General features: G+C 35.8%; 1 protein-coding gene across 1 annotated transcript; it reads left to right on the top strand.

Moving 5' to 3' along the window:
* Positions 1–1638: 1638 nt before the first annotated feature.
* Positions 1639–26625, top strand: trpa1b (transient receptor potential cation channel, subfamily A, member 1b). Its single transcript, XM_043225845.1, has 28 exons — positions 1639–1690; positions 4273–4391; positions 4561–4723; positions 7679–7854; positions 8953–9063; positions 9161–9269; positions 9833–9978; positions 11240–11376; positions 12449–12497; positions 12749–12848; positions 15732–15832; positions 16011–16180; positions 16390–16554; positions 16951–17065; positions 17342–17508; positions 18036–18120; positions 18215–18274; positions 18368–18466; positions 18669–18739; positions 18955–19108; positions 20930–21019; positions 21356–21525; positions 22223–22352; positions 22460–22642; positions 22746–22814; positions 22948–23043; positions 23534–23652; positions 25547–26625. The coding sequence occupies exons 2-28, from the start codon at positions 4296–4298 to the stop codon at positions 25740–25742; spliced, it is 3327 nt and encodes a 1108-aa protein (XP_043081780.1). The 5' UTR covers positions 1639–1690; positions 4273–4295; the 3' UTR covers positions 25743–26625.
* The last annotated feature ends 215 nt before the right edge of the window (positions 26626–26840 follow it).

Below are 26840 nucleotides of genomic sequence, written 5' to 3'. Positions count from 1 at the left end.
GAGAGAATACGGCGATTCTCGATATCCCCCATGATACGGAATAATCCCTAGTTAATGATGTGTTTTATCAAATAATCCTTCTTCATAAACAGTATGCCCACTTTTAATTCCGGTCTTTCTTTTCCCAAATGAATATTGTATAATCCACGCGATTGCCAGCCTGGGGAGTCCAGCTGAGTCTGGCTTGATTTGATCTTGTAGCAAAGGACTGCTTTGTGATAAAATATCAAGGGGATTTACCTTAGAGACAGATTGGAGTGTGAGCTTTATCAGCTCAGGCGTGGTCATGTTAGGAGGTTCGAGGGACAAAAGGGCGGACGGTTTGAGGACAAGCCTCAGAAATATGATTAATATTGAGGGCAGATTTTGCGAACGAGAGCTTGACAATGTCAGAATCCTTTTGTTAAGTGTCAAAGGAGGGTCAACATTCATTTTAGAGCTGTCAACATCATTCTTTCTTTTTTTGTTGTGCAGTGAAGCACATTAAAATACTGCACAGAAAAATGTACGCCTTATGTATTTAAACGCCATCCATAAAACTCAATAATGCATATTTGTCAGTCATGCAAACAGTATGTGAAACAGGTAAGGATGATATTTTCTGTTTGTAGTGTGCACTAATATACACACTTCTCGAAATACACGGTAACCAGGTTTCTCTCATCAGTAAATCAGTTTATTATATGTACATTTTATATCTATTTTTAACTAAAAAAAATCTTCCAATTGATCCACGTGCATGCTTTTTAATTGATTTTCACGATTCTGCATTCGCACATTTAACAGATGTATGCTGTTTCTTAGGAATGTGGATAAATATGTTTACATATGAATTAAGCATGAACAAATGGTTATTTACATACAGTGCATAATATCATATTACTATAATACTTTAATATTATATGCATATGTTATAGGCTAATAATTTTAACAAGCAAAATCTAATGATGACGAGCAAGAAAGGTTTTATTTAATAATTATACATTTATTTTATAACTTAATTTTATTACTTATTTTATACGTTTTTAACATCTATTTTTAATTTTACAGCTGTCATGGCACTATAGTTCACATATTGTAAATGTATATTAAATATGAAATAAAAATACACGTACATGCTAAATATGTATCATTTATATAAAACCAAATAGATTTAAACTTAAGTTAAACTAAGTTTATTAAATCGATACTTAAATTAGATTATATTTCTATTCTATTCTGTTCAGTTTACTATGTTTTATAACCTAATAACTGCAATACGCGAAAGCTACAAACTATTCAAACATCCTTCAATATTTGTACAACTTTTCAAATGTTACCTTTTAAATAATGCAAGGGTTTAGCCGAAGACAAACCCAAAATCAATATAGGTTTTTTAAAACTTTAATCTGAGTGAAGCCACGAAAGTGCACTTTTTTCAGTTCTGGGAAGTAATACAACATATGAAACCACAAACCATTGTCCAGACGTGTACTTTTTACATTTACCATAAGCGTTTTGAAATACTAAAATGCTCATGTCGAAGTCTCATGTCAAATTAGCGTGGCCTTTAATGATCGCATCAGATGACATTACCTCTGAGTGAGAGCCACTGTAACTGGATCTCCTTCAACCAACACAGTATATAACACTTCATATTGAGAGAGAGCAAGACCACAGCGCTCAGCTGCTCAGCACACGCGTCCTCTAGGTAGGAAAGAGTTCATATTCTTTATGGCGTCTAATAAACAAACATTTGTGATGCATGTGGTGCAGAGATATTATGATATATGATTAATATATGATTTGTTACAATGATGAAACGTGCCATTGTATGCTTTTATATTCCATTTAAGCCTGGTGCTGTACGATTTGTTATGGATTTTAAGCTAAATATATATTTTTGAAAAAACGTTTGGCTAATTTAACTTTATTTTGCTTTTTTGTAAGTGACTATTGTGAGTAATAAAGTTTTTTATGTTCATTTTTAAATATGTTTGTTTATTGTTATGCTCTACTGTTGCTTATACTTTGACTTATACGTTTTTGAATAACAAAGTCAGCGTTAACAGAGGCATAGCTTGCGTGCTTGATGAAATAGAGACTACCGGTAATCACGTTATAGATAATGAGCAAATTTGGCAGAACCACAATTTGCTATTTGTTAGAAGACTTTAAAACTGATTTGGTGACAACCGAAACCAAAGAAAATCTGCATCCCTGCACACCTGTGAGACGGGCCATATTCCCGAAGAACAGACCGCTGCGTTTATAGCAGCCCGGGTCTCATTTAGAAGTGTTTGCTCACTGCTTGGCAACCGTCTTTAGTGATTCCTCTTGAAAATAAAAAGACTTCCTGTATGCACTGTGTCTGCTGCAAATTACACAGACGGAAATCCATCAATTAGTGCACTTATCTGACAGAGGATACAATGCATTTGGATTGAAATGAGATTTTCTATTACAAAATTCCCAAATTGGACCGTTTTCCAAGAATGGTCTTGCAAAAAAAGATGAAGACCACATTGCTTCAATCTGAATTTTCAAACATGAGGATGCTGTCGTAAATAAAATATGACAACATATTTATTTTTCATGTTAACTTTGTTACTTCATGTTAACTTACTTTTATGATTACTCTAAATCATTTTAGTAAATCGGTTTATTTGGATCGTTTATTTCCTCTTTATATAAATATATAACTAAATAGCCAAAAACATTTAGTTTACATCATGGCCATGAGTCGTGACCTAATATTTGCTAGTCAAAAGTATAGGTGGTATTCAAATGAGGGACGATTTTACTCTACAGAGTGTTTGATTGAACAGAATGTAATTTATTTTAATGTATATAGTGTTGTTTTTCTAGTTGTGTATGTTCATTTAGAATTTTATATTGAATGTATCTTTTTATTTTTCTGTTATATTTTGTGTAGCTACTCTAATAGCAAAAAAATATTGTTATAATGATTATATTTACAATAGGGCCATATATATATATATATATATATATATATATATATATATATATATATATATATATATATATATATATATATATATATATATATATATATATATATATATATAAATTAATCATTTTTGTTCATTGAATCCTTAAATTGATCAGAAGTGTCTATAAGGTTCTAAAGAATTTCTATATAAAATAAATGCTTTTCTTTTGAAGTTTGTGTCTGTCAAAGAATGCTTTAATGCTTGTTTCCAGAAAAAAAAACAGTAACTGTTTTCAACATTGATAACAACTGCTTATATATACATCGCATATATATATATATATTTGTCACATCTTTGGACTCTTTTGTTGTTGTTTTTGTCGTGTGTGTTCTGTGTGACCCACTTTAGTTAATTGTCTTTATCGTCTTCAGCTGTTTCTTGTTAATTTAGTGATTTTCCTTGTGTATTTAAGTCCTGTGTGTTTGTATTCAGTTGGTCTGTTCGTCGAGGTTACATACTTGTGGTTTTTGTTCTGTTGTTGTCTTGTCCGTTTGAAGAGGATTAAAACTGTTTAAGTTTATTTTCTTTCGTCGAGTGCTCCTTCACGCTAAACCTCACCGTGACATATATATTTCAAAGTTTTTGCATTAGCTTCAGTGTAGTACAGTAGCTTGAATTTTTTCAAACAGGCATATTCTGTTGCACTTACACTACTGTAGGTAGTTCTTCCTCACAATCTTTAAATCTAAATTTAATATATTCACTGGCTATGCTGGTTTAAAGCAGGTTTAAATGAGCATATTCAAGCATAATAATGTGAGGGTAATCTATGCGCCGTGGTAAAAACTCAAAAAAAGAACAAAAGCGATAATGAATCTCGACTCACATTTTCAAAAAGTAATTCCGCCCTCAATAAAAAAGCAAGTCGTCATTTTAACTAGACGGATTCACCGAAGCGAAAGAGTCACTGTTTTGTTTTATGCATATTATGTGCGCCAAATGGCCTGAACACCTCAGGCGATGTGCCACAAAAATATTACTTCTTGTATAGATTCGTGCTTTTCTCTGTTAGACTTATCCGCTCTTTTAAAGCGTCATCTTCCGTTACAATGGCTTTATTGCTAAAATGCTTCACTCGCCCTCACAGCCTCGGAGAATTTGCATGGCAGGATGGCGCCGCTGTCGCTTTCACCTTGCGGCGAGGTCATTGCGTGCGTGTCCAATCACCTGCTCTCGGTTCAGCCTTGAACCTCAGCACACAAAAGCAGCCGTTAAAGCGAACCCAATCAATGCCATTCTGAAGATGGCATTAATAGCAACGACTGACTTGTCTTTACAGAACATCCCCACTAAACTCGCCAAATGCAGTTTGGAAAGGAGTTTGTGAGGCGAAACAGCTTCTACAAATGCGTGATAAACGAGGAGGAGACAGACCTGGATTCTGCAGATGTGTTTGAGGTGGGTGTTGTTTCTCTTATACGGCGTATGTGTTTTGGAGAGTGCAAATATTTACGGGAAGGTGACCCGGCACAATAGCATTTGGTTGAACTGAATCTGACTTATATTACTTTGCGCTTCGCCTCCTTTCCTTGGCAAGATGCTTTAAATAATCTTCTCCTCTTGCCAGTTGGCTTTCAAAGGGAAGGCCTCTGCCATGGACTACCGGACCCGGAAAAGTCCGGAACAGCTAAGCTTCAGGGATGAGAATGGAGCTAGTCCACTACACTATGCTTCAGCTGGAGGAAACGTGGAAATAATTCGCCTCATTGTTTCTGTCGTGGGCCCTGAGGGTAAGACTTACTCTTAAAGGTTGTGAGGTTAAGTAATTAGCGCTGTCAAATGATTAGTCGCATTTAAAATAAAAGCTTTTGTTTGCCTTATATATGTATGTGTACTGTGTTTATTTGTTGTGTATATATAAACACACACACATTCAGGATATATATTACATGTGTAAACATTTATATTATTATATTATCTGTTCTATATAAATATACTTAATATACATATTTTTATACATGCATGTGTGCGTGTTTTATATACTACACACAGTACACACTTACTTATTATGTCAATTTTTTATTTTATATGCGATTAATCATTTGACGCAACTAGTTGTAATGTAAAGAAAGTAGCAACCGATCTTTATTTCTGGGTTGTACCGTACACACCTGAGTGAAATAGTTAAAAAGGAAAATCATTGGTTCATTTAATCATTGGTTTTAAATGGATAGGAGTAAACTTAATTAACTAAATTAAACTAAATTAAGGTTTAAGTGAAGAATACTTGTATACACTACTGGAAAGAAGTCTGTAATTTCACCAGGAAGGAGTTATGATATTTCGGTCAAAATTACAAGCTCAAAGCTAAAACGTACAAAAAACGAGTTAGCATTTTAGCATTTTCTTTTCTTTTTTTTTTTTTTTTTTTGCCTGAGATATGGTCTGTGGTTAAAACAAGCTAAATATATTTCCACATTGTATTCTACAACATAAATCACATTAGCGATACCTTTGTGATTTTTTTAAAGCTTTTACTTGCTTAAAAAGCAGTATGCTAATTGGCTACGTTGCTAAGTGGCTAAATGGGACTACAAAATGGTCAGAAACACTAAAAGGTTGTCACAGTGAACATGTAAACCCATCCAAAGAAAGTTGTTGGAAGTCCAGAAAACATCAAAAATCTGACATGTTCATTTTAAATGAAAATATGACACCCCAGAAATTCATAAAGTCATAAAACTAGATTTAGAACTGTAAAAAGAAAGCAAAGGACTTTAAGAAATCCAGTTTTAGGAAATAAGAAACCGGATCCAACTTTGTGGTGGCAAATAAATCATCTACTTAATCTGCATAGAATGTCATTTTAACCATTATAACAAATAACATATTTTGAGAAATTACACTTGAGACTTTGTTGTGCACTAATTGCGTTGTAAATATATAGATTTGTTTTGAAGGCTTTGTCCTTAGGCTTTGTTTATTCACCCCAGTCTTTTGCTATTCAGATCACATCAGGTCAATGTCTCATTATGTTCTAATGATTATAAAAGTATCGCATAATCTCCCCAGGGATCACACACTTACGTCACGGAGAGGCTTATTGTGAACGCGGTACTACAATAAATCATCGACAAAACAGAGCCACCAGAGTTCACTCACTACGATGGAAAAAGACCAAATGATATTCGGAGAGCGCATTTCTCTTCCTAATTACATCAATTATGGAGCAATATCCTGCTGAAATAAACAAACCAGCCCAAGGTGGGAAGCTGGTCTCACAGCTTGTCCAAGATGATCAGTTTGGTCTGTGTTTAGGCAGTTAGCGGGTTAGTTGAGCAACCATCTAAATACACACAAACCTAAACATTACTATCTCTGTACCGCATAAGAAAAACACGACAGATATATGCGATTACCGATATCATTTATTTGTTGCAAAAATGTCAAAAGCAGTACCAAAAGGAACTCAAATGATAATGTTTTGCAGCTACAGTCCTCTCTGGTAGGTTTGTGTAAAGTGCAGAGCAGAATTTATGTTAATCGCTGAAAATATTATTCAGATTAGTTTCCCGATCCTCTCTACTTGAACTCGTGAAGGCGCGTACGTATCATTCAGATACACTTTTATTTTTACTTTATTATCATTATTACTTGAGAAACAAATAACCCAAATATACGAAAGTAAGAAACATCTTATCCAGGAAGTCCAAACAGATAATAACAAAAAACTATTCGAATACATCTAACCAGAAACACCGCGTGTCGCAATCTGTGACGAATGCAGGCGAGAGCCAATGAGCGTTCGAGTATCCTGCCGTAAAACCTGTCGTTTGAAGCGCCAATATCTGAATTTGTAACGAGCGCGTCAGTTAGGCGCGGGCTTCACTGTTTACGGTATGTAGTCTCGCTGCTCGGGATAAAGATTAAGATCCTAAGTGTTTTATTTTGTAGTCATGTTGCGTTTTTGGTGTATTTTATAGTTCTATTGTTAGTCACAGCTTGTCAGAGGAAACGCCTTTTGTGTACGTTAGACATTAAATGACAAGTAAAAGTTATTTATTTTAAGGGTTTAAAATGAAGTCTTGTTTAACATTACAAAGGCCTATTTTTGTAAACGAGCTGGCAGCAGAAATCACAGAACAGAATGAAATGTTATCATTTCATATTAAATAAACAGTTTAATAATGCAGTTGAACACAAGGTCATTGATATGACAACTAAAACTAAAAAACTAAAAATAAAATATTCATAAGGATCCATTTTTAGGTATAGTCAATAGGTAATTTTTGTATATTTTGGCAACTTTTTTACGTAAACTGCATACAAATTATCACATTGAAATATGTTATTCAGCAAAAAACAACAACAAGAAGAAATAAAGTGCTTAGCCAAAAACTAACCCCTAATTTACGCACGAGAAATCAGTGCATGAATTAGACAATAAAATTGTTTGGCTTTACTGTTTGGGGTAAAACCGGATTTGTTAAGCTGGGAGAAAAATTAAACCAGCTAAAAGAAACCTAAGAAGTAAGGTAGGTTGTCTTAATTTTTATTACAGCATGTTAAAGGAGGTGCAAAATAATTGGCTTCATATATCATGTTGTTTTAAGATAAGTAAATAAAAAATTCTTCTTGCATAGGGACTTGTCACACTGTTTACCTATGAACAGTTCCTGAATGTCTTACTGTCCAGAATGCACCGACCACTCATAAATATAAATTCAGTGTTTCTTGCTGTGTAGAGCTGAATGTGCAGGACGAGCAGGGCAGAACTCCCCTGCACTGGGCTGTAGAGCGGGATCAACAGCAGAGCTGCGTGTTACTGCTGGAGCTGGGTGCTGACCCCAACATCCTCAACAGTGCCATGATGGGCCCTCTGCATCTGGCTGTCACAAAGAGATACAATCATCTAGTAGAGGTCAGTAACACATGCTGCTGGTGTCACAGTCAGGGCTGAGAGCAGCGGTAGATATGCTGTTTGCAATCTGTTGAATATTTTGTCACGGTGTGCATCTGACCTTATCAGATACAGAGGGATTTTGAGGATACAGGGATTTTCAGATACTGAAATATGAAAATATGTAAGCTGTAGTATGTTTTCAATGTTAGCCTTGAAAAATGACAATTTCCGAAATGCATAAAGGAGTTGCAACATGGCCCGTACAGTTGAGCTTGAATCGGTAGCTAAATCCTAAAGACCTACTTACTTAAAATGTACTTTGTGACTATTAAAAAAAAAAGTGTAAATATGATTAGTATGAAAAAAGTTTAGATAAACTACTTAAAACAATATTGTCACACTGGACTTTTTTTTAGAAAACTTAAATATAAGTTGAGAAAACTCAAAAAAAAAAAAAAAAAAAACTGCTGAAGCTGGTTGCCTAAAAATTTTAAGTTGGCTTTTTTTTTTTTTTTTTTTACAGTGCACTGTCACACTGTTCCCTGCCATTCACAATATTAAACAGAATTTTCCTAATTAAATTAGAGGTCTTCATTTGAATCGACCTGAATGCGTTTGTTAATACTACCAGGTAAGTTTAGGCTTAGATTGGTGTAGGGCATATTTCCAGCATGATAGAGCATTAACCTTTAGGGACAGTCCACGGATATTTCAATTCTGAACAGCCACAATATACATACGTATATCAACATAATAAAAATTTGCCAGAGTTCACATAGTTGAAACCGTAGCGGAACATGCAGTAAGGTATTAGAGGTACATATTTGTATGAGATCAGGTTGAACATAACTGTTTATTGAAATATCTTACAGAGGTCATCATGATGTTGTTTTGAATATCAACACTGTATATACCTGTGGTCAAATCGCAGTCTTACTTATATCCCTAACATTATTGTTTACGTGATATTGCTCAGATAGCATAAGGACAGCTCAGCTGGAAACTTAAGGGCGTCTTCTGTGAAGAATCTGCTTCCTGTCAGGGTAAAATGCTGGAAGAATTACACTGATTGAACGCCTTGCGGAAAACAACGATCATTTTGTTTATCTGGCACAGGTCCTTTTTCAGTCCTGTGACAAAACAGATGCCAATCTGGAGGGGGATCTGGGAAACACCCCTGTGATGATGGCCTGCTGCACTAATAACTGGCAAGCTATTCAGTTTCTTGTGAGTACAAAGGACAATAAAAATGAAAAAGGTGACTGACAGAATCCTCATTCCCACATATTGTGTAATTAAAAGAGATTATTTTCTTTCCTTACAGTTCAAACATGGTGCCAAAATGTGTATTCAGAACAAATTGGGTCACTACGCTATCCATACAGTTGCTTTTGCAGGTGCCAAAGAGGCCATGGAGCTGGTTTTAAAAATTGGCAAGTGAATTTAATATTCTTATTCCGCCGATTTACCGTGACCAATCCACTCTCAGCCCATTCACCATGCTGTTTAGACAGCCGCTATGATTGTGCACAATACACGGGTGGTCTTCAGTTCCAGAATGATGTGTTCCAGATATAAATATTTGTGGGCTTTTCCGACAGCTTCCTTTGGCTGAGAGACAGATGACACAGTTTTCATTTACATTACAGTCCAATATTTTCAGATTCTTAAATGTGGAACAGCTAAAACAGATTAAAAGGTCAACATGTCAAACATGACTGCCAGAATCCACACCAAACGAAGCAGCATGCTTTCATTTTTATCAAGGTTTTTGACATTGTCCAATGTCAGCAAATGACAATTAATGATAAAAATGTTGTAACACTCATGTCATTCCAGTCTAGTATTGCTTTTGCTTTTTATTGTTTTCTTGTAGTAAGTTTAATTAAAAAAAAATATATATATATATTTTATTTTGCCACTTTATTTCTCTGTATGGATTGTAATGTATGGAAAAATGAAGCTGAACTCTTTACTGTTTGTCACTTTTATAAAGGAGAAGAACTGGGCCTTTCCACTTCAGTGCACATTAATTATTTGGATAAGACCAAAAGTACCCCTCTCCATCTTGCTGTACGTGGGGGCAACATTGAGGTGATCAAACTTTGCATCATTAAAGGAGCCAGAGTGGATCAGCAACAGGTAAGTGCTGTTTCAAGAGGTATAAAAATCTCTTTTTAAATATAAAAGTTAACAAGCGTAACTGAAACGATCAAGGAAATCTAATGGCCCAAAGCTTGCAGGGAGTCTTTGGCTGCCCACTGAATTGTATTGTAAAAAGTTCTGAATTTTTTACAAACTGATTGGAGACAATCTCAAACTAATACTTCACCCAAAAATTAAATGTCTCTCTTTGGAACATAAAATAATATATTTTGAGAAATGTCTCAGTGTCCATACGATGGAAGCCAATGGTAACCAAAACAAGTTCAAAGTTCATTTTATGTTCCACAGAAAATAGTAAATGGCATAGATAAAAAGTCAAAATTATGACATAAAATTATGACAAAATCGTGCCATATTTTTCTCATAATCATAAAAATAATTTTTACTTTATAAATAGTAACATAATTTTTTACTTTTATTTTAAGCAAGTTATTAACATCTAATAATTGTGGTGTCTTATGTCATAATTTTAGTTTACAAAGACATTTTTTCTTATGGGGTGGAAATGGGCTTCTGTGTAATGGCCTAGAAACAAAAATCATGGCAATTTTAGTGCACTCTGTGGTTTCAGGTTCCATCTTTTCACTGATGACATTTTCCACCAATATACATTTTGTCATAAACATATTTTATTAAACTCCTCCTACAGTGGTAAAAGATAGTCAGCAGGTTTAGGTAATATAATCATAAGCCTATTATCATCAAGACTTATTTCTGTAAAAGCTTTTTAATGCATTAAAGCGCAATAAAGCTAACTGAGAAGTTAGGGGACAAATATAACAAAATTGCCTAATGTGAAGCTATAATGTCATGATTCTGAAAGAAATACAAAAATAATCTTTGGAGCCATGAACGAATGTGGCCTGCAATTAATACAAAAGCAGCCAGATTTCCTGACTTTCGATCTCGTCCACGCAGACACAACACACTCGCACTCCTCCATTTGTCGTCTTCAGTCCGTAGCAGTAGGGTTGATGCATTCAGTAATAGCTTCAGATAGTTAAATTGATACAAATTGCAGCCACTTACGCCTATAACTGAGCTTGGCCGTACTGTCCATTGCCACAGCAATTCTGGGTGCTCTCTCATTAATGGTTTGTGTTACTGGTGCAGCAGCTGAGAAATTGCCCCCCTCTTGCATTACCTGACCCTGCCTTTCCTACTTATGTCAAGCTAATAGCTGACTTCCAGTTCAATGTGTGTGTGTGTGTGTGTGTGTGGCTTGATTGTTTTGCAGTGTGACAAATCCACGGCCCTCCACTTTGCCTGCACTCAGGGTGCTCTGGAAGCCGTCAAAATCATGCTTTCTTCTTACAACAAAATGGAAGACATCATCAACATCAGGGATGGAGCCAATCAGACCCCCTTACATAGGTCAGTATGATGCCATGCTGCTCTCAGTAGTTATTATGAGACCGAGCCTCCTGGTTTATCTCAGAGCTGATTGAAGTAATATAATTTCAAAGATAGCAGATATGGGCATAAATGCCAAGAAAAGCAAATAACGCAACCAGGAAATTCCATACTATTGCCCAAGATGTTGCTGGTACTGGAGAATGTCTGATTTAGAGCACATTTGCTAAAAGGGTTAGTTTTGGAAGCTTGCCTGTAATTGCAACTTTTTCGCAATTGATCTCACAGTGGAATTTTAGACAAAATAAAAATAAAAAGGATAGATTTGAAGCATGCTCGTGCTGCTGTTTTCCATACAAGAAATACAGACCAAAGGGTAATTCTTTTTTAACCAAGAATCGGTTTTATATTGGTAACTATGTGATCCTGGACGGCAAAAGTTATCATTGATGTCAACTGGTCATCATACTGCAAAAAAGACAAAGTATACTGGACATTATAAAAAGTTATAACATTATAACAAATCATAAAACGTATTCATACTGTTGTGTGAATTAATTTGCTGGGGTTAGTTTGATCGGGAGATACTCAAAAGGCTTGGAATTTGGAGTCGCATAAATCCTTAAATGGGAAGTTGTTCATTCTTGGCTGAACTATCCCTTTTTTAAATGATCAGAAATGTTTACAGAAATGCACACAGCAGACTGCTTACAAGTAAAAATAAATGTCTTAAATTATTCAAGAGTCAGTGCTAGGAGTGCAACATGAAATATAAGAACATGACAGGATCATACCAGGACTTTTGAGCAAATCCGCACTAGATTTCACCCTCGCAACTTATTCAGAGTACAAAAAAACACAGTGAAATATGGTGAAACATTCATTAAAGCAACCCAACTTAAAGAGCATTCCTTGAACAATGAAACATGGGGCTGGTGTTGCAGTTTGGCTTTTAAAGCACTTTTTTGCTATGACCTAACCACAGCATTCATAACGGTTATGGCATTAACTTGCTTGGTCTGTTACAATTCACAGCTGTATATGATTGATTTCCATGCTCTAATGATTACCAATGACATTCTTTTCCTAATAGAGCCACGTTGTTTGATCACGTCCAGTTGGCAGAATATCTTATTTCAAAGGTAAATGTTTGAATGGCTGCTTTGTGAGAATGTGAGCGGCTAAAACATCCGAACTCTAACCTCCGTTCTGCTGTATGTGGATTCCGTGAAACAGCAAGCTGCGAAGCGCAGATTGATCTTTTGATAAGATGAATATTAAGCACCCTATATCTCATCTTATCGTATGTCCTTTGATGTCCAATATCTTGTTGTGTGTCCTTAGATTAAAATCGCTAATTCACTGTTATTTCGATCTCATTCGTGTTGGAAAGGGAGCAGAAATTGACTGCACTGACTGTAAGAGACTGTCTCCTCTGCTGATGGCCTCCAAATGCTGTGCATGGAAAACTGTTGCGTTTTTGCTGTCAGTTGGTAAACATTTTTATACATTTTCAACACAATCTGGCTTTAAAATATTTGCATGCATTTCTGTGTATTTAAAGGAAGATTTTATCCCAAAATTCTGTCATTAGTTATTCACCTTCATGTCATTTTCAAGACATTCGTTCATCTATGCAACACAAATTAAGATATTTTTGAAATCTGAAAGTTTTCCGACCCTCCATAGATAGCTTAGAATACTTCTTGAGCATAAAGAAAACAAAATTAATGACTTTATTCAACAATTTCATGTCAGTCTTGAACACATGTCCACGAAAATATCACTGCAATGTTTTCTATACGCACAAAAAGTATTATTGCAGCTTCACAAAATTACTGTTGAACCACATGGACTATTTTAACCTACCTGTTCTCATTGCGTACCTTGGTGCACTTTTTTAGAGAGACACGAAATACATACAGACGTGGACAAAATTGTTGGTACCCTTTGGTCAATGAAAGAAAAACTCACAATGGTCACAGAAATAACTTTAATCTGACAAAAGTAATAATAAATAAAATTCTATAAATGTTAACCAATGAAAGTCAGACATTGTTTTTCAACCATGCTTCAACAGAATTATTAAAAAAAAATAAACTCATGAAACAGACCTGGACAAAAATGATGGTACCCCTAACTTAATATTTTGTTGCGCAACCTTTTGAGGCAATCACTGCAATCAAACGCTTCCTGTAACTGTCAATGAGACTTCTGCACCTCTCAGCAGGTATTTTGGCCCACTCCTCATGAGCAAACTGCTCCAGTTGTGTCCGGTTTGAAGGGTGCCTTTTCCAGACTGCATGTTTCAGCTCCTTCCAAAGATGCTCAATAGGATTGAGGTCAGGGCTCATAGAAGGCCACTTTACAATAGTCCAATTTTTTCCTCTTAGCCATTCTTGGGTGTTTTTAGCGGTGTGTTTTGGGTCATTGTCCTGTTGCAAGACCCATGACCTGCGACTGAGACCAAGCTTTCTGACACTGGCTAGTACATTTCTCTCTAGAATTCCTTGATAGTCTTGAGATTTCATTGTACCCTGCACAGATTCAAGACACCCTGTGCCAGACGCAGCAAAGCAGCCCCAGAACATAACAGAGCCTCCTCCATGTTTCACAGTAGGGACAGTGTTCTTTTCTTGATATGCTTCATTTTTTCTGTCTGTGAACATACAGCTGATGTGCCTTGGCAAAAACTTCGATTTTTGTCTCATCTGTCCACAGGACATTCTCCCAGAAGCTTTGTGGCTTGTCAACATGTAGTTTGGCATATTCCAGTCTTGCTTTTTTATGATTCGTTTTCAACAATGGTGTCCTCCTTGGTCGTCTCCCATGTAGTCCACTTTGGCTCAAACAACGACGGATGGTGCGATCTGACACTGATGTTCCTTGAGCATGAAGTTCACCTTGAATCTCTTTAGAAGTCTTTCTAGGCTCTTTTGTTACCATTCGGATTATCCGTCTCTTAGATTTGTCATCAATTTTCCTCCTCCCAAGCGCCACGTCCAGGAGGTTGGCTACAGTCCCATGGATCTTAAACTTCTGAATAATATGTGCAACTGTAGTCACAGGAACATCTAGTTGCTTGGAGATGGTCTTATAGCCTTTACCTTTAACATGCTTGTCTATAATTTTCTTTCTGATCTCTTGAGACAACTCTTTCCTTTGCTTCCTCTGGTCCATGTCGAGTGTGGTACACACCATATCATCAAACAACACAGTGATTACCTGGAGCCATATATATAGGCCCAATGGCTGATTACAAGGTTGTAGACACCTGTGATGCTAATTAGTGGACACACCTTGAATTAACATGTCCCTTTGGTCACATTATTTTCAGTGTTTTCTAGGGGTACCATCATTTTTGTCCATGCCTGTTTCGTGAGTTTATTTTTTTAAATAATTCTGTTGAAGCATGGTTGAAAAACAATGTCTGACTTTCATTGGTTAACATTTATAGAATTTTTATTTATTATTACTTTTGTCAGATAACAGTTATTTCTGTGACCATTGTGACTTTTTCTTTCATTGACCAAAGGGTACCAACAATTTTGTCCACGTCTGTACCAGTAAGTACATATCACAGCAGTTTCCAAAAGAAATGAACACTAGAGGCAGTAAAACTGTGACACTTTTTATTCCTTTTCACACACATTTTCATTGATTCGATTAATTAAGGATAATTTTCACACAATTACATGACGAATATCATGTTATGACTTCATATTAATGACTAACAATATTAATATGCTGGGATATTTGAAAACTGATATTTATAGGTTTTCATAGACGGTAGGTTTGTTTGGTGGATCATGGAGTACAGAGATGTACTTGAGAGGCGAGGCGCTCCGGTTCGAATCCTGTGTGACTACGGTTTGACAAAACGGTTCAAAAAGAAAGTTAAAGCACAGTTGCATCAACAAATGCATTTTTATATCAGTTTTGCATTTGTTAGCACTATCGGGTAGGTTTAGGGTTGAATTTGGAGTAGGGCGTATTTCCAACACGGTAGAGGATTAACTTTTAGCAACATATTTGAATTCTGAACCGTTGCAATATGTAACCTACTTCAATCTTTGCTTTAGTGCCACTCGGTGAACATTTGTTTTTAAACTGTAACTGAGACCAGGTTGATTTTAAAGATGTCCTTACAAACTTTTTGTGCCTTGAACGTGATATCTACATTGCCGTCTTTGGAGAAAGTTTTAATGTCTTCTGAATATGAACGAATGTCTTATGGGTCTAGAAAAAGGGGAAATAATTAATGACCAAATTAATTTTTTTTGGTGAGCTATACCTTTAAATACACAGAAGTGTGCATGCCAATAATTTGTATTCCTATAAAGTATTCTTTAACATATTTTCTTGTTTGAAAAAAGGTGCCGATTTCAGACTCAAAGACGAAGCAGGTCGCAACTTCCTCCACTTTGTCGTTCTTCAACCAAGAGGGCTGAAAAATCTTCCTGAGACAGTCTTACAGGTGTGAAAACCATCCCAAACGTCAAGTTCAGTTTGTCAGATGCAGAACACAGCTCTTTTATTTTGAAAGAAAGCCTAAATAGTCCAAGTGACCCTGTGTTATGGATTATTACATAATGTACTGTTTTGAACTTGCGTATGTTCTGTATATAGTTATAAGAGCCCATTGCCTCCTCCAGTGTAACGCCGTGAAGGAGATGTTGTCTGATGAGGATGTTGAAGGCTGCACTCCTCTGCACTACGCCTGCAAACTTGGCATCCACGATTCGGTCAAAAATATGCTGGGTCTCAATATCTTTGTGGGTCAGAAGTCACGGGAGAAGAAATCAGCTCTTCACTTCGCTGCAGAGTGAGAACGTTTGTAATACAGTCACAGCTATATGAAAATCAGATCTTTGTGCTTATTTTCTCATAAGTAATAAGATTTGAGTTATAATAACATGTGAAAGGTATGAGTATTGAGCAGGCATTAAAATGCATGCAGCATAACTGCAGGCTTTAACATCTCATGCACTCCTAAACCTGGTATTATTAAGTGTTTTCTCCAACTTCTGTTAGATATGGACGTACAAACACATGTCAAAGGCTGCTGGAGACCCTCACAGACTCTAAAATGCTGAACGATTGGGATGAAAAGGGTCTGACACCCCTCCATCTTGCGTCGAGGGCAGGACACACTCAAGTCGTGGAGCTGCTGCTCAGAAGCGGCGCGCTTTTTCAAAGGTGCACCATTCTTTTGTGGGAGACAGTTTTATTTTAGCATCACTGAGGTGCAATAGTTTCTTTTCAATTTAGGTTTTAGTATTTTCATGTGTGTGACATTTTAATTAAGTTGTATTATGAGTTATATGTATTATTGTTTAGTTATTTTAGTACTATTTTAGTAGTATGCCTTATTCTGCATGACCATATTTTAGACCCCTTAATCCTACCTGTTCCTTTATGGTTTTGGTTTTGGTTTTAGTTAACGATAATAACTCCACTGGTTCATAACTGTATCAAAACCTCAAATATTCCAACTTTTTAGTTAAGTTAGCAGCAGCTTCTCAAATTGCAATTGATGATATTGTTAGTTGGTTAGGCTGGATATTCTGTCATAAGGTCTTTTGTAATCTGTAGTGATTACAAAGGCTGGTCCTGTTTACATCACGCTGCGGCTGAGGGATACACACAGACAATGAAAATCCTCCTGGCAGCCAATGTCAAACTACTGGACCAAACAAATGAGGACGGGGTACGCAGAATAAAAAGCTTAAAACAACACAATATGTACAAGCCATAGGAAAAAAACTGAACAAGATCCAATGCAGTTCTTAACATTAAAACATTAACTATTTTCAACACCGATACTGAATAATGTATACATTTTTTGTAATATATTAAAATAGAAAACGGTTTTAGAAAATGTTTTTCATAATTACTGTTTACACAGTATCAAACTAAATAAATTTTGTCCTTTATGATTATAATTGAACAATTACGCTTATTAATCATATGTATGTTTTTGCAGAACACAGCTCTTCACCTCGCTGCACAAAAGGGACATATAGGTGCTGTTTTGCTGTTGCTGGACAGAGGAGCTGAAATCAGTCTCAACAACGCTGACAACTCTTTTTTGCATGAAGCTGTTCGTAATGAGAAAAAAGATGTAGTGAATGCTATCATTGAGAGCGAGAGGTAAGCAGACATCCACGTTCAAGATGACCACCTTTTGGAGGACAGTATTTGGTTCAATATTTAAAAAAAATTACTTGGATTCCAGATGAATAATAATAAAAACGGAAATAAAAAAAGAAAAAATAATAAACACTTTTAACCGTTTTAGTGTTTTGGATGTAAATATATGTCTTTTAAAAATAAAATTAAGTTTATATATTAAATATGTTTATATATAAAATACATTATTTTAATACAAATATATAAAAATACGTAAAAAAAAATCAAAATACATACTGTATGTGTTAGCATTTATATATACGTAATAAATATACACAGTAAACACACATATTATATATTTGTTTTGGATGTGTGTGTGTGTATATATATCAGTGTAAAGTAGAATTTTTATTTGCAATATGAGAGAATCGTTTGAGGGTCTTCCATTGCTAAACTCTGTAAATATGTTTGTTTGTTTGTTTTTTAAACCTACATGGTTTTTCTCTTAGTTTGCCAACAGTTGAAAAAGTTATATTAATTCACTGCAGGTGTGCCGAGGCAATAAAGTCATTTAAAGCAAAGTCCCGCTGTGCCGTGATGGACATCATAGAGTTTCTCCCAGAGTCTTTCAGGGTCTGTATATTAAGTTCCCACCATATGAATATCTATCTACATTTTGTTTTTTACATTTTTTTTTTTACACGAAACCCCACTGTCTTCTGCACAGCACCTTCTGGACCGGTGTATTGTAGAGTCTGATCATGATGCCAACAGTTCAGATTATCATGTAAGCCTTGCACGAATGTGCCAAAAATTGCATTAACACTTTTAATGAGGTTCCTTAACGATATACTGTACAATTGTTCAATGTTGTTGGCAGATCAAGTATGATTTTCGGTGGCTTCAGGCCCCTTTACAGCTAAAGAAATATGCTAAAACAGACAAAACAATGAAGTACCAGCCTTTGGCAGCTATGAATGTAAGTCCCCTTAAATTATTTATATTGAATTAATTAATACATAATTTATATATATATATATATATATATATATATATATATATATATATATATATATACTATATACTGTGTACTGTATACACACACACAGTTTCTAATCATATTTGACTTTCTTTATTCTAAAATAACATGAGAATAGATTGTAACTCTTTTACAACACTAGGCCATGGTGCGGTACAACCGACTGGAGCTCCTCACTCACCCTGTGAGCCAAAAATACCTGGAGATGAAGTGGTATGTTAAAAATGTTCCCTATAGTTCTAGTTGTGATGTTTTAAGTCATTATGATATGCTAATTTCTACAGTCCTATACAATACAGACACTGCATTTTACTTTAGTGCATCTGGTTTAAAATAGCAGCAGTGATGTGTTAACATCACTTCAAACAAACAGACTGGTTTACATAATCATTCGAATGTCCTACGGATATTGTGTTTTATTCGAACAGGAAGGCGTATGGAAGCAAAGTTCATTTGCTCAACCTGTCTATCTACCTGCTTGGCTTGTTGCCCCTCACATACCTCATTCTCAATCTCAGACCGAAGCAGGAAGTTTTTGGCAACAACACATCTGTCATCATGGTGCCCGTATCTTTTAAAGAGGTAGACAGCCATTGTTCAGAGATCTCTGGCATCTTGTAGGAAAGAGATGAGCTCAAAAGAGTTTAAGTGAACACAATGCAGAGTGTAATTCATGTAAAGCGTGGAACAAATGACAGCTGGAGATGCGTATCAGTGACAAGCAGAGAAGGGAAAGGTGAAAGAGAATAATGGCAGTTGTATTTAAATGACAATCAAATTGATTGTGAACTACTTTTCAAAGTCACACAGTGTCATAAACGCTAAGAGAGAGAGAAATTATATTACCTTTTCTTTTAGATTTATTAATATAATTCTGCCTTCTAGATGCGATGCTACACATCAGTGGTGTGAAAATCCAAGGGAGGGTCTGGGTATGACTACAGACATTTTAGGGGTCAGTTTTCATCAAAAGAGTAGAAAATTCCCATTACTTTAAAATTTGACTTTAAAATTAATGTAAGTACAAAATTGTCAAATAAAAAAAAAGGAATCATACAACTTCAAAGAAAATGAATGCGACAAATCTTCATGTTCAGTTAACAACTCAAGGTCTAGCCTTTCTTTTAAAAGTACAAACCATAGACTTTGATCACACTGCAATCAGTCACTTGTCATTTTCAACTGAACTAACCCTTTAAAAAGAATTTGAGATTTGAAAATGAAAATCTCACCCTCCGGAACACTAGGTTGCGTCTTCTTGAGTTGTTATTTAAAAGATGGATCCCCTGCAGTGAATGGCTGCCGCCAGAATGAGAGTCTGAACAGAGGATAAATTATTCCACGAAAATTCTATACCCTTGTGAAGATAAAAAACCTGCATATTTCTAATAAACAAATCCATCCTTAAGAAGAAGATTTTAAACTGTTGCTTCTGGTTACAATATGAAATTTTCTATCCATAATAGTGCTTTCTTCTAAAGTTGTCTCTTCTGAATAACTCTAAAAAAAAATATGTCAGTGGATGTTGACATGAGAGAACAACGGGGCTTTTTCACGGGAGGAAGCTTTATTATGGATTATAGGCTCAAATTGTTGCCAGAAGCAATGGTGTAAAGTTAAAACGCTTTAATGGTGGATTTAATTTTTACAGCTTTTTACTTCAAAAGACATTTATAGATAGACTGGAGTCATGTGGATTACTTGTGGATTATGGGGAATTTTTTTATCTGCTGTTTGGACTTCTGACGGCACCCATTTACGGCAGAGGAGTACGTCTCATTGGTGAGCAAATGTTGTAATTCTAAATTAAGAAGACGCAAACTCATCTACAGTACTTGTGATGTCAGGATAAATTTCTCCAAATGTGTATTTTTGAAGAAACAAACAGGCTGAGTTAACTTTATTTTGGGGCTTATATAGGGGTCAAGAGGACCCATACTTCTTGTTTTCAAGTTGGCCTAATCTGTTATGCAATGACAAGCCAATTATTCAAGCTATCATTCATAATCACACGCACATCCGTTCACATTTGCATTCACTTCCTTATAACCTTGTCCATGTCCCATTACTTAATTTAGTGAGTGTCATTATGAACTGAATGGCATTCATCAACTTCCCACTTATTCGTCAGCTCAAGGTTATAATCCCCATGAAATTAACTACGTCTAATCTCATACGCGTATTACTATCTTTTGAGAAATGACACACAATACTCGTATCGGCATTAGTATTATCCCTTTTTGATTGTGAGGAACACGCACACACCATAGCAGAGGTTTTTAATTTAGCATAATATGCTAGCTAGGGTATGAATGAAAAGTAATACTGTCATTATGCAAATGTGATTAATTTGCTGATAACGTAATGATACCGTTTCTCCCTCTCTCTTTTCTCTCCACCCAGCAAAAATGTTTGATCTCAGTCTGTATAATCATGGTTCTTGTCTTGAATGTGTATTCCGTTTGCAAAGAGCTGGTGCAGTTGGCTCAGCAGGTAATAGTTATGTCATCACTTCCCATAATGCATCCACTATAAATTCCTCTCATACTACTACGGAGACTCTCAGCAGAGGGCAATCAAACCGTCACTAATCATAAATGTCATGATGCACATTAAACACACATGCCTTTGCTGTGGGGATTCCCTTTGCAGGGCTCTAAGCCTTCCAGCCATGTGATTTACCTAGAAAAACAGCTCAGATTTTGCATGCATTGTTATATTGTGCTCTTTGCCAGTGGCGAGAGTATTCAAATTGCACGTTTGGATTTTATTTAACCAATTTATTCTTATTCTTATGATTTCACTTTCACATGTCTTTTTACATTACAGCAAATAAATTACTTCACGGACTTCTCGAACCCTGCTGACTGGTGTGCGGCCATTAGCTCTTTAGTCTTTGTCATTCCCATGTGCTTCAATCTAGAGAACACTTGGCAATGGGAGGCTGGAGCTTTCGCCATTCTGACTTCATGGATTGGCTTCCTGCTGTACTTTCAGAGGTCTAGTATTAGTGGTCTTCTACCAGTCACATTTTCTAGGTTTATCACTAATGTTATAGGGTTGCTGTTCAGTTTCTAATCACATTAATTGCAGTACACGATATATTGATAAATGATTAGTGTACTTGCATGGTAACTCCTCAGGAACTGTCCACTTAATATAAAGTGTTACCACAATTTATATGTAAAGCCTAAATTACTGGCCGCTGCTGTGTAACATCAAAGTAATTACAAGGTCTACTTAATATAAAATGTAACACTTTCTTTCCTAAAAGTGCTGTTAGTTACACATTTGTATTTTCATTATCAAAAAGTGTTACCGATGTCCAGTTACACATTTGTACTTTAGTGCTTTATTTGCTTATTTGTACACATACCATTCTGAGGGTTGTGTAGTTGCAAACACATTGGAGCTGTAGATACTATGTACTGTGTTTTTTCATATTTATTTCATATATATCTAGTTACTATGTAAGTAGACAGGGACACTTGCATCCGTGTGAAAAAATCATCTAACACTCGCTTAAAATGAATTTTTAGATGAAGTAATAATTTTAAACGATTATCCATTGTTATACTACACATTAGTGTGATTGATAATGCCACTTTTAGCATTTAATGAATACATTTTTTCCAAAAAAGTCTATAACGTTTGCGTAAAACATCTAAATTCTCATATGCCCTTTTCACATGGCAGGTTTGAGCGCATTGGAATTTACGTGGTGATGTTTGGTGGAATCGTTAGGACCCTGGTGTGCATCATGATTCTCTTTATCTTCCTATTGCTCGCTTTTGGATTGGCCTTCTACGCTTTGATGCTCCACCAGGCAAGTCCAAACAGAGAGATCATATCAACCCAGCATGACAGACCTGTCAAGTCTTGGCAAATCGGCGCAGTTTGATAATGATGTTTACTGTTTGCTGCTTTCGACAGGATGAGTTCAGCTCCATCAGCCTTGCTCTAGCTCAGACGTTTGTGATGACAGTGGGAGAGCTGAACTACCAGAGCACATTTCTGAACGCTTATGAAAATAGCCGCATGGCGTTCCCCGGGGTCACCTATTTTGTTTTTGTACTCTTTGTGCTTCTCATGCCTATTCTTCTCATGAACCTAATGGTAGGACACCCAACACTGGCCTGCAGGAACCCAGCTATTATTGTTAATAATGGTTGCAATTTGTTAGGAGGTGTTAGGCTAATTTGTCTAAATCACATTGCAGATTGGTTTAGCAGTGGGAGATATCGCAGAGGTACAGAGAAATGCAGAGCTGAAGAGGATAGCCATGCAGGTGAGCAGACTGGATATCTCTAATTGATGTACAGTAATTAGCAAAATTGTTTTATACAAGCTACTAAAATTTTGAGACAAGTGTAAGTAGCACATCTAGTGCATCGCATAAACAAGAAAGCACTTCTTTACAGATAGATCTTCACACTGCCCTTGAGGAGAAGCTGCCTTACTGGTTCCTGAAGCGAGTGGACAAACCAACTATCATCATCTATCCCAATAAATGCAAGGTTTGTTTATCGATAAATGCTGTTCCTATTTTGGTCGCACATGAACTTTAATTTGAATATTACAACTTATTACAGTATTACAACCGTTTTTACGTACCTTACTGCACGTTTTGCCACAGTTTCAAAGAGGAATGTCCACTGAGTGGCTCTAAAACTCAGGTTCAATATGTGAACCCTGGCACATATATATTTATGTATTGCAGAGATTCAGGATTGAAATATCCATAGGCTGTTCCTAAAAGCTAATGCTCTATCATGTTGGAAATATCATTTACAACAAAATCCAAACCTAAACCTACCTGGTAGTGTTAACAAATGTTAATCAAAAATCTAAATTAGTTTGAAAGGGAATAAAAGGTAGTTTTACTACCTCTAGTGTTCATTCCTTCTGGTACATATTTTGTGCCTTGCAAAAACTGCACCAAGGTACGATTATGCCACAAGACCATGTAGGAAAATTAACATTTAATGATTATCATTTGTTAAACAGAAAGTGCTGATGCATGCGATCATTGATGGTGAGATCCAAAATACAGTTCGTACCCGTCTGAACCTCTGCTCGCGGCAAGGAGGGTCTCTGGAGAGAGAGCTGCACAAACAAAAGAACAGGTGATCTCTTTGTTTTGGGTTTACTCGGGAACACCAACTAGAGCTACATAAAGGGTTTGATTTCAAAAGTGAGCATAAATTTTGGTTCCAGTGTGAATCTTTTAGAAAAGATTGGTCCATTTATTGAACACCACAATAAAAAATGGGAAGGTTTGTAAGCCTTTTTATGCACTGATGTGCCCATAAAAACCATCTGTCAGAAAAAAAGTGCCAAAACTGTAGCTTTAGAAGTACAACAGCTTGTCACTGAGACATTAAGTTACCTCTGTACCTTTTAACATCATTCAAACTATATTTCTACCCAAACTGCATTTAAAGAATATTTGAGCTTCAAGATGCATTAAAGTTACATTAAGTGTACCTCTTGAGTGCGAAGACTTTACAATAAGGTTCATTAACAACATTCGTAAACATGAACTAAGAATGAACAATACTTCTACATTTACATTTACAATACATTTATTTATACTACTTAATGTTAATTTCAGCACTTACTAATGCATTATGAAAATCACAAGTTGTGTTTGTTAACATTAGTTAATGCACTGTGAACTAATATGAATAAACAATGAACAACTGTACTTTCATTAAGAAACATTAACAAATACTAATGAATAGTGTAATAAATACATTGTTCATTGTTTGTTCATGTTAGTTAATGCATTAACAAATCACACTTTATTGTAAAGTGTTACCAACAACTTTTCTTTTTTTATAAAACATTTGGCATTGGTGGGAAATAATGCACTAAAAAAATAGTTAAAAAAAAATACCCCAAGATTTACTCACCCCCAAGCCATCCTACAGTAGGTGTATATGACTTTCTTTTTTTAAGACAAATACAGTCAGAGGTATATTAAAAAAATGTCCTGACTGTGATCAGTGATCCAGAATTTTAAACCAAAAAAAATACATTCATCCATCACAAAAAGTGCTCCAAATTGCCCCGGGGGGATTATAAATGCCTTCTTAAACTACACAATGCATTTGCGTAAGAAAAATATTCATTTTTACAACTTTTCAGCAGATAACGCAGGACCAAATTTTGTTTACAGCAAAGGAAAGTAAGGCTAATCTTTGGCTTTTTCCTCACAAATCCTCATTTTGTACTTTTGTAAGAGGACAGTGGGGGCAGGATGAACCAGCTTTATGGAAGAGTTTGAGGGGGGTTAAAATAGCCAATGGCCATATCTCAAATATCAAAACTCCTAAATATGTCATTTCCATACCTAAAATACATATTTTATATACTCTCTGTTCGATGCAGATCGATCAAAGCTAAAAGGCTTCCTGGTGGCCATCCTTCACAAAACAGCTAAAAAGTTTTAATACATGTCAAATGTAATATATGCAACATTTCATACATAACATATGTGACTTTAACCCTGCCTCATACCCAACAAGTACATTTTTTGCAAACTTAAGCCAGTTATCAAAGCATTAATTTTACTACTAAAATATGTGTTCATTACAAAAAAAAGACAAAAGAACAAGTTTTAATATTATATCAATATCAAAATAACACTGCAAACAACAAACCTTTCAGACTTGTGAGAGAGCAGCCTCTAGTGTTCATTAACATTAATACACCATCAACTACATATTCAAATTCATTAGGCAATTGATGTTTTATTTGCAACATTAATTCAGATTCAGTTTTTAGCCATTCAGATATTAATGGAGCAGCTCAAATATATCACCGACCTTACTTTTAGAGAGTTCTGTTTAATATAATTAGTAGAAGTGATGTCCTTTTCGAAATGCTATTTGAAATAGAGTCTGCTTATAGTTTCATTTCCGTGCAACTGAGCGGTGGTCGCATCAGTTAACACTGACCTTTTTTATTCTCATATAAGTCTGTGTTAAGTTGTATTCGATCCGCTCTTCCCTTCAGGTTGAAAGCGATGTCCTGTTTGCTTGAGAAACAGCATAACCTGCTCAAGCTGATCATCCAGAAGATGGAAATCACTTCTGAGGCTGATGAATACGACGGCCCACATAACCCTACAGCTCTGAAACAGCCCACTTCCTCCTCATCTCAGAAGTCAAAGTGGGTGCCGCTGCTGCAAGCTATTAGGGCAAAGAAGTGATATTAAAGACGATGACGACATGTGTATAAATATAAGCCAAACATTCAGCCATCGTGACTCATATTAGCTCTGTTTTGTTATCAGTTAGTATGTAGATTTGGTCGTTCTTCTTATTTGATTAAGCTTAATTGTGTAATCATAAACCTATTTAGAAGTTATACACTGATATATATATAGTGAGTCTATTAAATCCACTTATTTTTACTGAACTCTGAAGAGAAGTGTTTGAATGATATCCAGTGCTTTAAGACATAATGAAGATCCTATAGCACCAGTACTGAAAATGAGAAGAGCATTTGGAATTAATGCACTGACAAGCTCCTAATGCAAACTTAAAGACTTGAAACCCTGTGATGCATCACATATAGATTTATCACACCGATCGGTCGAGTAGAAGAATTAGCATGTAAATTTCCTTTGGCCTCGTGCCCGGATATAGTAACCCCGAGACTCTTTGTTATACCAAACAGCAGTTCTGCCAACCTTACGTTTTTTTGGGGCCGTTTCAGTCCATTTTTTTAGCATATCCACTACTACTTCACGATGAGATTCCCATGAAAGCTGCATTATATAAAAGCGTCTTGATGATCGTATTGTCAATGGTGCTTTCACAGACTTAAACAAGTCACTCAAGTTAGCAGTAGATTAAGTCATGCACCTGCACGGCCGGAGCACTGTAAAAATCACTTTGTGATTTTTCATGGATCATGAGATGTTGTAAATTTGATGAGAAGGATCGCTATATCCAGATGGAATGGATTCGCTTTAGATTTGGTCACTTTAAACAATACTAAACCTACGTCTGTATTGCAGTACATGTGCACGATGCATGAAAAACCTCAATTTTAAGAAAATAAATAAAAGGCAGAAGACTGTTATTAAACCGCCTCTTTGAGTCTTTCTGATATCGAACTTCAGTCAGGCTGATTTGGAGGCAAATGAGAGGAAAAACAGCAATTCTCATCTGTCATCTGGTCAGTGTTTCACAGCGTTAGGAGTTTACAGAGCCCAGATACATCACTTCCTCCTCCAAAGGGTGAGCAGCATTTCTCACACCCACCACTCAGATCTCAGCTAGACAGATATAAAAAGATCTTA

This window comes from Puntigrus tetrazona, chromosome 24 (genome assembly GCF_018831695.1).
Source record: "Puntigrus tetrazona isolate hp1 chromosome 24, ASM1883169v1, whole genome shotgun sequence".
In the NCBI taxonomy this organism is placed as follows: Eukaryota; Metazoa; Chordata; class Actinopteri; order Cypriniformes; family Cyprinidae; genus Puntigrus; species Puntigrus tetrazona.
The sequence above is the reverse complement of the archived record's forward strand: the minus strand, read 5'-3'. Positions and strand labels throughout refer to the sequence as shown.

What these genes read in the sequence shown, in the direction of transcription:
- trpa1b (XM_043225845.1), top strand. Translation starts at nt 4,296, where the DNA reads ATGCAGTTTGGAAAGGAGTTTGTGAGGCGAAACAGCTTCTACAAATGC. An exon ending in GATACAATCATCTAGTAGAG is followed by an intron (nt 7,855 to 8,952) that starts GTCAGTAACACA and finishes TATCTGGCACAG; the next exon opens with GTCCTTTTTCAGTCCTGTGA. An exon ending in GGCAAGCTATTCAGTTTCTT is followed by an intron (nt 9,064 to 9,160) that starts GTGAGTACAAAG and finishes CTTTCCTTACAG; the next exon opens with TTCAAACATGGTGCCAAAAT.